This window comes from Neolamprologus multifasciatus, chromosome 14 (genome assembly GCF_963576455.1).
Source record: "Neolamprologus multifasciatus chromosome 14, fNeoMul1.2, whole genome shotgun sequence".
NCBI lineage: Eukaryota > Metazoa > Chordata > Actinopteri > Cichliformes > Cichlidae > Neolamprologus > Neolamprologus multifasciatus.
The window spans coordinates 33,635,815-33,648,107 of record NC_140452.1 but is presented as its reverse complement, the minus strand read 5'-3'; the positions used below and the strand labels follow the sequence as shown (position 1 = coordinate 33,648,107).

General features: G+C 41.3%; 1 protein-coding gene across 5 annotated transcripts in view; it reads left to right on the top strand.

Moving 5' to 3' along the window:
* The window catches only part of LOC146504474 (SPRY domain-containing SOCS box protein 4-like), a 49,127-nt gene that overhangs the window by 21,810 nt on the left and 15,024 nt on the right, over nt 1–12,293 (top strand). For all 5 annotated transcript variants that reach the window (XM_085131089.1, XM_085131088.1, XM_085131093.1 and 2 more), the window contains one exon: nt 7,192–8,060. In XM_085131089.1, coding sequence (XP_084987215.1) covers nt 7,352–8,060 — 709 coding nt within the window. In that variant the 5' untranslated portion in view covers nt 7,192–7,351. The remainder of the gene's footprint in view (nt 1–7,191; nt 8,061–12,293) is intronic.

Sequence of the window (12,293 nt, the reverse complement as noted above, 5' to 3'; positions counted from 1 at the left end):
TGACTGAAGTGACTCTCTGTTGGTAAGGCTGCTGTGTGGCTCATCCAGTACTCAGTTTCTAAAAGTCTTCTTGACTGTGCTGCAGTGATTTCAGGCTGTCAGCATTTTGGAAACGTTTCAGTCAATAAAATAAAACGGTGAAGTTCTAGCATGACTTAAACTCACTTTTTTTGGTTTGTCCGTATAAAAAATAAAACGGTCGTATTCCCTTTTTCATTGACTGACACAAGGAGGTGTAGCTAGGCCTCATCGCTGATAATTCAAGTCACTAAAGTGGACCCTGCGACTGTTATACTACACAATATTATAACATATTGTTATAATATTGTGTTATTGTTTCCTATTGGAGCATTTTTAAGCCTCCACAGAGTTGGTGCTTCAGTTTTAGTTTCCGAGAGTGTTATTTGGCACCAATTAGCATTTATCTTTGTGTGTTCATGAATGACTTCACCTGAAAATGCCCCCTGTATTGTGAAGCCTCAGTGCTGATGCTATGACTGGTTCTATATTGGCATTTGAAGCCACAAGGAACTGTTTTGGATGAGAGGCTGCCCAGAACTGTTTGAATGATCCTTACATCACAGCAAGCCAAGATCATTGTCTGTTAGGTGGGTCTAGCAGGCGGTGATCTGCCACTAACACTTTGACAGAGGATTGAGTAAAGGAATGTTAAACCAAGATAATAACTGAATACATTTGTAACAACAGGACTGAGGTTTGTTAAGAATGTAAGTTTTAAAAGAAAATGTAAAATATTTAGGCTGTCCCATGCTTAGATTAATCATTCTCATAAGGACTGGGTGGCTGTACTTAACTCTGTCAGTTACACTTTTATCCAAATGCTATTTGTACAACCGTAGCAATACTTGTCGAGTACCAGTGAACCAAATATTTAAATACAGGGCACTGACTGATGCTCTTGCCATGTCATCTGTCATGTCCTACTGTGACCAAACACATTGTTTGAATTCATTTCAAACATTAGAAGAAACTCTCAGACTGTGTGCCTTTTGTGTGTTGTGTTTTGTTTTGTTTTTGGGTTTTTTTGTGTCTAGCCCCCGACATGCCGTCTTGCGTCATCTACCTGTATCGCAGCAACAAACGAGCACTGGCCTTTCATGGTCCAAAAATCCTCGAGAGGAGGCGATTGTAAAGAATGTTTCATGTTGTGGCCATGTGGGTAAGGGGGGTAGGTGTGGTTATGTGTGGGTGACTTATTTAGTCTTCAGCAATAGTCTTAAAAGGACATTCAAAGCTCTTCTTTGGATGTTGGCTGTTTTTTGTTCCGTTTTATCTCACTGATGCCACACTGCTTTATTTATGCTGCAGTCGGGGCTCTGAGGAGGCCAATCCATGACTGATGGTGTTCCACTGTGTGCTTTTCTATCACTGCATTGGGAATGTGTTTGGGATGATTGTCATGGTGAAAAATAAAGCCATATCAATCAAATGCTTTCCAGACAGTGTTGCACAGTGGATGAGAATCTGACGATACTTGTCTGTGTTCATAATTCAATCAATTTTGACTCTACCCCAACACCAGTGGCTAAAATGCAGTCTCAAGCCTTCATGGAGACTAAACTGTGTTTTACAGATGGCTCGTACCTCTCTCCTGACCTCCTCCGTACATGCTGTTGATGATTTGAACCACAAATTTCAAATTTGATTAATCACTCCATTGGAACTGTTGCTACCTCAACCTTTTCTCCCTGTTTTCCTTCCTTAAGGAAAGGAAAATCTGAACAGCCACTCTTCCACTGAGGCCGTATTTGATGAGGCTTCAGTGAACAGTAAACAGATCAACTGAATAACCATGTATCTCTCAGTTCTTGTGTCAGGTCTTAGGATGGGTTATACTATACTATAAACACAGCAGTTTAAACCCCCCAAATTTGATTGTGTTCATCTGGACATAGCATTTTCAGTGGGAGAAGCAGTTCCTGTCTTTCAGTTAACTCGTCTCATGAACTTCTGCCTGTGATTTCTAGTTGTTAATTTGAAATGTAACAGATTTTAAAGTTATAGATATCAGTGAATTTTTCATAATGGTTCTAAATTCTAAAATTCGAGGCGTTTCAAGTTCCAGAAACATTTTCCAAGTCAAGCTTTTCAGTAAGAGTTAGCTGTCCATCCATATGACAGATACTGTGATGACAGACACGAATCATTGTCCAAGTGAGAGGGAGGCTGTTCATGTGTGTTTAGACCCTTGTCATGATTGCCCACAGTTCATGTTCTAAAGTGTGCAGATAACTGTGTTGGTGGATTTGCGTTTTTCTACTTCAAAGTCCCTGCAATACTACAGTGCATTAATGCGCCCTCGTTAAGCGCATATGCATGAGTCTGTCTGTGCATTGGGTGGGGGTTGCTTGCGTTAATACTAGCTTGTGTATCTTTGATATGCTAACAGTGGTTGTCACGCTATCAGCGCCCTTCTCCATGCCACTGCCTCGCTTGCGTAAGATAAGAAGTTTGTGCCATGGTTTACAGTCCAGCTGCATTTTAAGTAATTCCAGCGCCTTCTCACATCCAGTCGTCTGTGTGCTCAGAGCTGATGAAAATCACTGAGGTGATGTTGAGGGTTGCTTTTTGCTGCTGAAGAATGATTCCACTAAACTAAACACTCTTAATCTGAAGAAGTTCAGGAAAGGACACTACATCTCCTTCCTTCATACTCACACTTTCTCTTATCAGGCTTCTCACCATTACTCACCTGCTCCATTGGTGCTTCTCATCAGTTCTCTCGTCTCTTCTTTCCATCACGTTCCAACTCTTTTCCCACCTCGGTGCTCTTCACTAACCCTCTTCACAGCCAGCTTTTTCCTCACCCTTTAATAAACTTTTTTGAAATTTTGCTTCTGCCTTGTCCTCTTCGTCTTTGATGTACAGTGAAAGGCACAGGCTGTTTTTTAGGTCGCTTTACTTTACATCAGTAAAGCAGCAGTTTGTTTGAGCCGTACCCATTTTATTTATTTATTATTTTTTCCTGGATCAAGAGCTGACACACTTTTAAACAAAATTATATTTGACATAGTTCTCAAAATTATCACAGCATTAGACATTGTCATGTTTTTGCTTCTCCATCAAAGAATTTTTCTTGTTTCATTCAGTGGGCTCGATCATACGATATTGGTGTTAGTCAGTATGGTTTTGTTTATGTTTTTATTTATATATATATATATATATATATATATATATATATATATATATATATATATATATATATATATATATATATATATATATATATATATATATATATATATATATATAAAAATAAATAAAGTTGGTTTTATGTTACAGTAACAAAAGCTGCTTTTTTGGACACTGGAAAAACTTTCTTTCGCTACAGTTGAGCTCACGGTCTCACTACTGTGGGTGAAATGCTTGAACTTACAAAGAGTGTGACAGAATTGTGGATAATATGAAGGATCAAAGCAAAACATTTGAATTGAGGATGTTATTTATTTTTTTTATAAGAAGTTAACTTGAGTTACTTGATGAATCGTTGCAGCCCCGTATTAAATAGACCCCTCATTTGTCTGGAACTGGTTCCATGTGGCATATTTGGTAGTTGCAAGTAATTAATATGGAAATAGGGAGCTTGTCTCTCTTCATGGATTGTAGTCATAATGGAGGTTCTGCAAATGACACTGTCATTAAATGTGCATGTGGAGAGTGTTGTTGGAGCAGTTGCTCATTCATCACTGTGACATTTTTCTTGATCTCATGTCTCCTTTTACCTCTGCAATTCATGTTTACTTTGTGATATTTAGACACTAACATGAAACAAAATGACGAAAAATTTGCCTTTGTTATCAGTTGTAAGTCACCCCTTTCCTGCTTTTGGGCTTCCCTAACAGCCCAAACTTACATGGTTTATTTCAGAATGAAGGAGGAAAGAGCTTTTGGTCTACAAGATGTATTTTAAATGAATATGGTCAAAATCAGCTCACAATTAATCTCTTTCCCAACAACCTGAAAGGGACCCTAAACAACCCCAACCTCCTGCCAATACATAAAAGTAAGCATGGCCATTGTTTGGATCTCAAAATGAAAGGTTTTAATTTATCAGTACTACTGTTTCACTCTATTTCAACAGATAACGTTCCTCTGTTTTACTACAGAGATTAGAACACACATTGGTATTTAGATTCCAATTTGTCAATGTAAATGAAGAGTATTCCTAACACACAAGTTAGTTTTGGAGTTCCACAGGGTTTAGTGTTAGGACAAATGCCTTTTTATAGTGTTATATAGGAAGTCCTTTCCTTAATCGGTGGTCTTAGAACACTGCATACGCTTTCATCGCTATCTGAGCAGTATTGCTAAAAAAAGTCAGAAACATCCTGTTCTCAGAGCAATGCTGAAAAACTAGTTCATGCATTTAGTACTTCTAGGCTGGACTACTGTAATCCTTATTATCAGGTTCTTCTAAGAACTCCCTAAAAAGCCTTCAGGTGATCCAAATGTTGCCTCAAGAGTCCTGACTGGGACGAGAACAAAAATATTTCTCCCATATCGCCCGATATGGGAGCTCAAGAGTTATAACGATCATGGCTCAAGAGTTGGCAGTTCGTCTTGTAATCAGAAGGTTGCCGGTTCGAGCCCCGGCTCGGTCAGTCTCGGTCATTGTGTCCTTGTGCAAGACACTTCACCCGTTGCCAGTACTGGTGGTGGTCAGAGGGCCCGGTGGCGCCAGTGTCCGGCAGCCTCGCCTCTGTCAGTGATCCCCAGGGCATCTGTGGCTACAATGTAGCTTACCATCACCAGTGTGTGAATGTGTGTGTGTGAATGGCTGAATGTAGTGTAACACGCTTTGGGGTCCTTAGGGACTAAGTAAAGCGCTATACAAATACAGGCCATTTAGCATATTAGGTTCTGTTCAGTGGCTCCCTGTTAAATTCATAATTCCTCTCGTGACATACAACATTTTAAATAATGAGGCCCCATCATATTGTAAAGACTTTATTTTTCCTTATCCTAACAAAGTACTTCCTGGTGTATTTTTGTGGAACCAGCTCCCAGTTTGGATTCAGGAGATAGACAGACATACTCTACTTTTAAGATCAGGCTTAAAACTGAGAATAGGGAAAAAATGAGACTCTGAGTTGTTCAAAATCAAAAGATTAGCAAATTAGTTTCCATTTGTTGACTATTACTTTGAAAGGATTTAAGCTGCATTTAACTGTGTTAAAGGTTTCATGATCTCTTCATCTGTTTTACTCACATCTATGACTGTCTCCCTTGGTGGGTCACTACTAGTTATTATTCTGTACTTTCCCTGGAAGAACCCTGCAGAGTTGTTTCCTCAGAAACTCTAGGGGAGTGTGAAAAACACTGTGGAGGGATTGCGCACGGAGTAATGCCAGTGTAGCATATTTGGAACAGCTAAGTCATTCGAGGGAAACTCTGCACCTGTGTTTAGAAGTAGCTTCAGGCTTTCAGTTTGCTTGCTGGGAAAGCTCAGCATGCTACGTTCTCTTACAGGCTTATAAAATATGAATTGCGTCACAATTGTGTGCTTTGTGAAGGAGGAATTGGCTAAAAGCGAGTGCATCCTACGTGATTTCACAGGAAGTCAGCAGCAAATATAAGCAATTCTGCTCTCCTTCTCTGTTAAAGCTGAGTTCTTAAATGATTCTTCACAGATTGTTTGATCAAAAATGTTGTAAATGCTTTTGAGTGTGTCATGTGTTTTACTTTCTAAAGTTATTTTTTTTCCTCCCCCAAAGATGTAGTAGATGGGTCAGTCCATGAACCAGATGTCATCTTCTCAGCTTTTTGGATAATAGTGTAAAAGCAGACAAGTCACATGTTTAGACTGCTGCAAACTCAGTACATGGTGTACAAATGACTGACAAGGTATCAAGTGGCAAATAAACAGTCGCACATGGTGTAACTTAAATGTCACTCAAATGTCAAATCACTTTCATTACCAAAGTAACTTTTGATATTGAGGTTTTGCAGACATGGGCCGCTATGACACTTAACTTGTATCCCACTATGGATGTGTGACAACTTAAGATCCAGGTTTACAGAGAGGATGGTGGCCATCTGCCAACCACTAGTCATGAGGGGGGGAAAAAACAGTTGTGTGTGGCAGAAGGGTGATGGCAGAAAATAAGGCCTTGGTCATGCAGGCCAAGACACCACTCAGTGACCCCTGGTTAACCACCTGTCACTTGGGGAAAAATGTGTATAGCTCCAGCAGCTTCCTTGTGCATGTATGCTTTGGTTGTTAGTGTATTGTGGTTGTAGTTTAAATGTAAGTGACAGACTACTAACAGTCTACTAGCACTGTTGAGTTGTAGTGAAACTGAAGTGTGACACAAATTGGAAATGGATGCAACCATCAAAGTAAAAGCTGTGTATCAGAGCTGCAGCTTACCTTTAGGGTGAACCTTCCCAATTTTACTGTTTGCACTTTTGAATGTTTTACCTCTGCCCAACTAATAGACAGCGACTGTTTGCAGGTCAACATGATATACTATAGCCAACCCTGGCAGTCTGCTAGCAAACAAAGCAATCACTAGGATGTTTTCAGTGCAGCACTTTGCAACCACTGACAGCCAACAACCGACAGGAATCGCTGCCAGCGAGTCGGGGAATAGATTTTTCCCAGCAGAAGACTCTTAAGCAATGTGTGCATGTCATGTGTGAAACCTCAATAGGAATGTTAAAAGTGTCTGGCAGCTGGTGCTGTTCATGTCCTGTTTCTGCATTAGTCATGTTCCTGTGTGTGTGTGTTTTTAAAAAAAGAAAGAAACAAACAACCCAACTATATATACTGTCATGAGGCCCTATGGTGCAGGTGCCAGCACTTTAAAGTCTTTGCCAGTAGTGTCAGCAGCACTTTGCCTTGCAGCCTTGATGACCAGCACATGACCTTTTTTTTCCCTTTTTTCCATGGTTGAAGTTCTGGTTAGATTGGCTCGCACACTTGCACAGAATCTCCATAAGAGAACAACAAGCACTGGTGGCTACAGTCCATAGCAGTACAGCTGGTTTCTGACTGGGATGAGGAACTCTCTTTAAAGGCAGCTGAATGAACTAACTGGCTGCACCAATCAGATGTACACTGTTAAAGTAGAATATACAAAATAGTCCAAGAATAAAAATAAGGAGCTGAAAATGAATGTGTCATGTTTTAACTCTTTTGAATTAATTTTGTGTTTTCTTACATTTCAGGAGTGTTGTTTCCCCTGGTTGAAGACGGTACTTTCCAACCAGACTCTGCATTACCATTGCGCCCATGAGGTAACGTCAGGACTTACCGGCCCCTCATTATCACCCTTGGTCCATCCATTTCCCTCCCCTCTGACCCTTCCTTCCTTGCACCTTCCCAACCATGGGCCAAAAGATCTCTGGAACCATTAAGTCAGTCGATGTACGTGGAGAGCCATCATACAGGCCTGTTCGACGTGAACTGCGGGGCCCAGATTTCTGTCGGCCACCTAGGCTGGACTTGCTGCTGGACATGCCCCCTGCGAGCCCAGAGACTCAGCTTCAGCATGCCTGGAACCCTGACGACCGATCACTCAATGTCTTTGTTAAGGAGGATGACAAGCTGACGTTCCACAGACACCCTGTAGCACAAAGCACGGACTGTATCCGAGCTAAGGTGGGATATACAAGGGGCCTCCATGTATGGAGGATTCACTGGCCAGCCAGACAGAGAGGCACCCACGCTGTTGTGGGAGTGGCCTCTGCTGAAGCGCCTCTACACTCGGTGGGCTACACAGCCTTGGTGGGCTCAGACTCGGAGTCCTGGGGCTGGGACTTGGGTCGGAACAGACTCTACCATGATGGGAAGAACCGGCCTGTTTCCACATCAGCACCCACATATCCCTCTTTCCTGGAGCCAGATGAATCGTTTGTGCTTCCGGACTGTCTGACAGTGATACTAGACATGGATGAAGGCACGCTGAGCTTCATGGTAGATGGACAGTACTTAGGAGTGGCTTTCAGGGGGCTGAAGGGCAAGAGACTCTATCCTATCGTCAGCGCTGTGTGGGGGCACTGTGAAGTGTCGATTCGCTACGTTAACGGACTAGATCGTAAGTACAACACTGTGTTTTCTGCACTTTAATCTCTGAAATTATTTTTCTGACAGGCTGGCACAAAAGGTTCTGTTCAGTAGGGATGGGCCATATCATACCGTTCACGCTAATACCGGTATAATGTTGGGCAACGATAAGAAAATGAAATATCGCCATAGAATATGGGTAAAACGTGCGTGCGCAGTGCCTTTGTTTTCATACGCACATGGCAGAAAAAGCATGGCGGCGACGGAGAATGAGAAGGGCGAAAGCGGATCGGTGAATGAAACAGATGAACCAGAATTGGTTTGTAAAAATGCTGCAACTTCAGTGGTGTGGAACTGGTTTAGCTTTCGTCCGTCAGATACACAACAAAGCACTGTTTTTGGTAGAGCATGCTAGTGGGCCGTCGTTATTACCGTGTTTTTGGAAAGTACGGCACACTTAAAATCAATCCTTTTTTTCTGAAAATAAACAGTGCCCCTTATAATCCCGTGTGCCTTATGTATGAATTCTGGTTGTGTTTACTGACCTCGAAACTATTTTATGTACACGGCACTGGAAAATCTGTCAAATGTTTTAGTACGACGTTGCTAAGCTACGAACCCGCACCGCTTGATGGATTGTCGGAGCATTACGGCTATCGTAGGGAGGAGCCTCGCGGAGTGATACGTACTGTGCTTCAACATAATATTACCGTATTATGTGTGTATAACCTCTTAAGTTTTGTGGATATTATACATGGTTATGCTGAGGATATGTCGGCCAATTTCCACTGGAAATGCCTTTTGGTTAAACTGTCAGCAAGGAATTTGCATTTGCACTGTTACATTTTTATATAACTTTAATGCACATAAAAAAAAATAGCTGCTTGTTTAAGTGAAAATACATTGATGGGGTTTGTTTGGTTTTTTTTGCACTAATAAAGTTGTGGAGTTGTAAAGTATTGTCTAGTGTCAATTATATTGTCAGTTATATCGTTATCACAAATTTTCAAATGTATATCGTGATAAATATTTTTGGTCATATCGCCCTGCTCTACTGTTCAGATCAGTGTTTTTTGTTTGGGATGTAGCACAAGTTCACAACGAGTCGTCTAAATGCAAATTCCCTCAGAGCAAGCACTAAGTGACTGTGGGAAGAAAAACTCTCCTTTAAAAGACAGCTCCAGCAGAACTAGGCTTAGGGAGGAGCAACTGCTTACTGTGACTGATTGGTGGGTGAGGGGAACACATGGAGAGATGAAGAAAGTGTTGCAACAGAAATGACATAGGAAGATACAGGAAGATATAATTTCTTTCCATTCCCTTTTACGGTCTTCAGTAATCTCCAGCATCTGCTTTTACCTTCTGCTGTTTGTTTTCTGACAGTGTTGAGCTTTAATACTGTATAATTTATCAAAACATGTTACATAGCATGCATTTAGGGGAGCACTTTCCAAAGTGAGACTGGCACAAATTGAATGTCTTGACTTTTCTGCTTAATTCTTAAGTTTTGCATGGGCTTCACTTACTAGAGCTCATGCAGCTTTTTAGGTTGTCTGTGGACTGCTGTGTTGATACCTACTTGAACTTAATTTGTAGTCAGCATGCACACACAGATTTGAGTTTCAAATATAGAAGTGTAATAACTTTGACGGTGTGAAAAGCACATAACTCGTAGCTCTCTACCGAGTCGACTAGAGCCCGCTTTAGTTTTGCTGATTGCATTTGCATCGCTGCAGAAATGCGGAGAGTTGGATGTGTTGGGCAAATTTTCCACACTGTGGATATGTAATGTTTATGGCTGCAAATCAGGACAGACTTCTATTTAGAGCAGCTCATTAGGGCTTCAGTGACCCAGGGTGTGATTTATGCTGTAACATCTTGGAGTCCAGCGAAACTGGGAGAGGAGGAAGAGGGAGCAATTCTAGGAAAGGCATGTTTATCTAATATCTAATACACGAGTGATGTGGAGGATTGAACCAGTGGTAATAGTGTGGATGATTTCCAAGTGCTTATAACATGTGTTGGCTCTCAGGATATATGGTTTGAGGCATTTGGAAATTCATTGTGCATTTCTATCTATAAAAAGCCCACAATAGGAGGGACTGCTGCTTTGTTAACCACTAGGAAGCAGCTGAAAGATGTCTCTGTACTAAAGCGTACTATTCATACTTCATTTGTGGCACTTTCATACAAACTTCAACTTTCAGACACGCAGAAGGCAAACATCCAGCTCAGTCCATTTCACTGCTGTCCCAAACTTAAACATAATGTGTGTGCGTGCGTGCGCTGGCTTTGTGTGTTTTCTGTTAAATGTCATCATTCCCTAACCCAGAGACTGGAGTCGGCTCAGATTGCGTAACAGCCCTCAGTCAACCCTCCAGCTCTTGCCTGCATGTTGCACGCAGGCCCAAAACAGGCCGGGGGCGTTGCCAACAGTGTGGCACGGACGCTGTGTCCATGGCTGTGAGCCATGTGTGGACAGCAGACAGTTGAGGGGGAGTTCTGGAGGATTTCCCAGTGTGCTTCTGAGTTAAGCGTCTAGCCTTGAATGGTGAGAAACTTAAGGTTAAAGTTGTCTCTGTGAACAAAACATGCCACAGTACATCTGTCGTTACATCATGACGATCACACTTGTTGCGTATATATGATAACATTTTCCCACCTTTGTGTGAAGGTGGGATTTGGCAAGTGTGAAAAATATGTTAAAATACTAATGTGGTCTGTGTAAGGATTAGGCATGGCGCTTTTCTTTGACTAGTTTCAGTTCACAACTCACTGTATGCTAGTCCTTTTTTATATCAGTGATAAGCCCTTGGACAGCTAGTAACATGGTTGAAACGGAGAATCCACTTTAAAGTTGTATGCTATCAAAAAGAGGGATCTCATTGATTGTTCTGAATGTATGAATCCACAGCTGAACGTGAAGCTGTTGTAATGTCCGGCCCAGACTAAAGGAAATCTTGCTTTGAAGTGTTAACATTTACTGCTGTTTTCAAAATGTGAGTACGACACAGCCCCGAACTTTAGAAGCACGAGGTATTTCTTGTCTCTGTCCTACAGAACATTTGGTCAATTGTTTTTATTGTCAATATATGGCGACACATTTAAGCAGCCGACTGTCAGCCAGTGGTATCATTCTTTTAATGTAATGTGATTTCAGAGTTCGGTCACAGCGATGATCAGTGGAATGTCCTGAGGATATAAGCTCGGCTGTCTCAATTGGCCCCTCAGTTTGGTCTAATAAGAGGATGTGGATATGTGGCTGTATGGTGTACACAGTTTCCCACATATAAGAGCTCAATGTGTGGGGGTTTTTTTTGGGTGTGAAAAGTGTGAATCCACACCACAAGGCTCAGGCCTTTTGGAGGTCATTTGATTGTCGGGTACTCTGTGACTAGGGCTGTCCAAAAAAAACAAACTATTCTAATCAACAGTAAAAATTACTGTGGGATTAGATATTCATTCAGTGCTGTCTTTTCATGAGTGTTGCCTATTTTTCTGGGTGATACTATTTGAAGTTCTGGCATCATGACAGCATCGTTTGTGACTAGAAAAGATAAAGGACCGGTATCAGGAGCTGCCGACCTGCGGGTGGTACTCCTCATTCAGCAGTGATGATGGTGATCTTTGCGATGGATGTAATAGTTAAAAACATGAAATGCTAAGATGAGTTTCCAAAAATACCTGCTTGGGTAAATTCTCTGGGGCAACATAGACCTAATCACATATAAGATGTAGCTAAAAGGTGTGCCAGTATAGCATGGAAGTGACTATACAGCAGTCTGCACTGGTCTGTCAGGAATGGATGTGCTTTTAGCAAGTAAATTGTTAGTGATTCTCATTAGTTTAACTCTCAGAACATTTATAGTTTGTTTTCTATTGACGAGCTTCATTAGTCTTTGCAAAAATAAACCGTTTGTTTTCGTTTTCATTTTGCTTCTAAACATCTTAAATTATAGATTAATGATCCATGAATCGACACAATCACACTCCCATTTTGTCTGCCTGGTATATTGTGTTTTTGTCTGTTGAGTTTGGAAGTCTCAAATGTTCAGGCGAGCCTGTGTTGTGGCAGGTTGCACATGGGAGATCAGTGTATGATATTAGACACAAAGCACATCTCTCTGATGTAGAGAAGAATAGAAGCGTCAATATGTATGCTCGGAGATGTCAGTGCTCCCTTATTCCTGGGTCTCACAGAGGATTCACTGATTGTTCGCTTTCTCGGTTCTTGGTTTTTCATGTGTCATGTAGTTCTTTCATT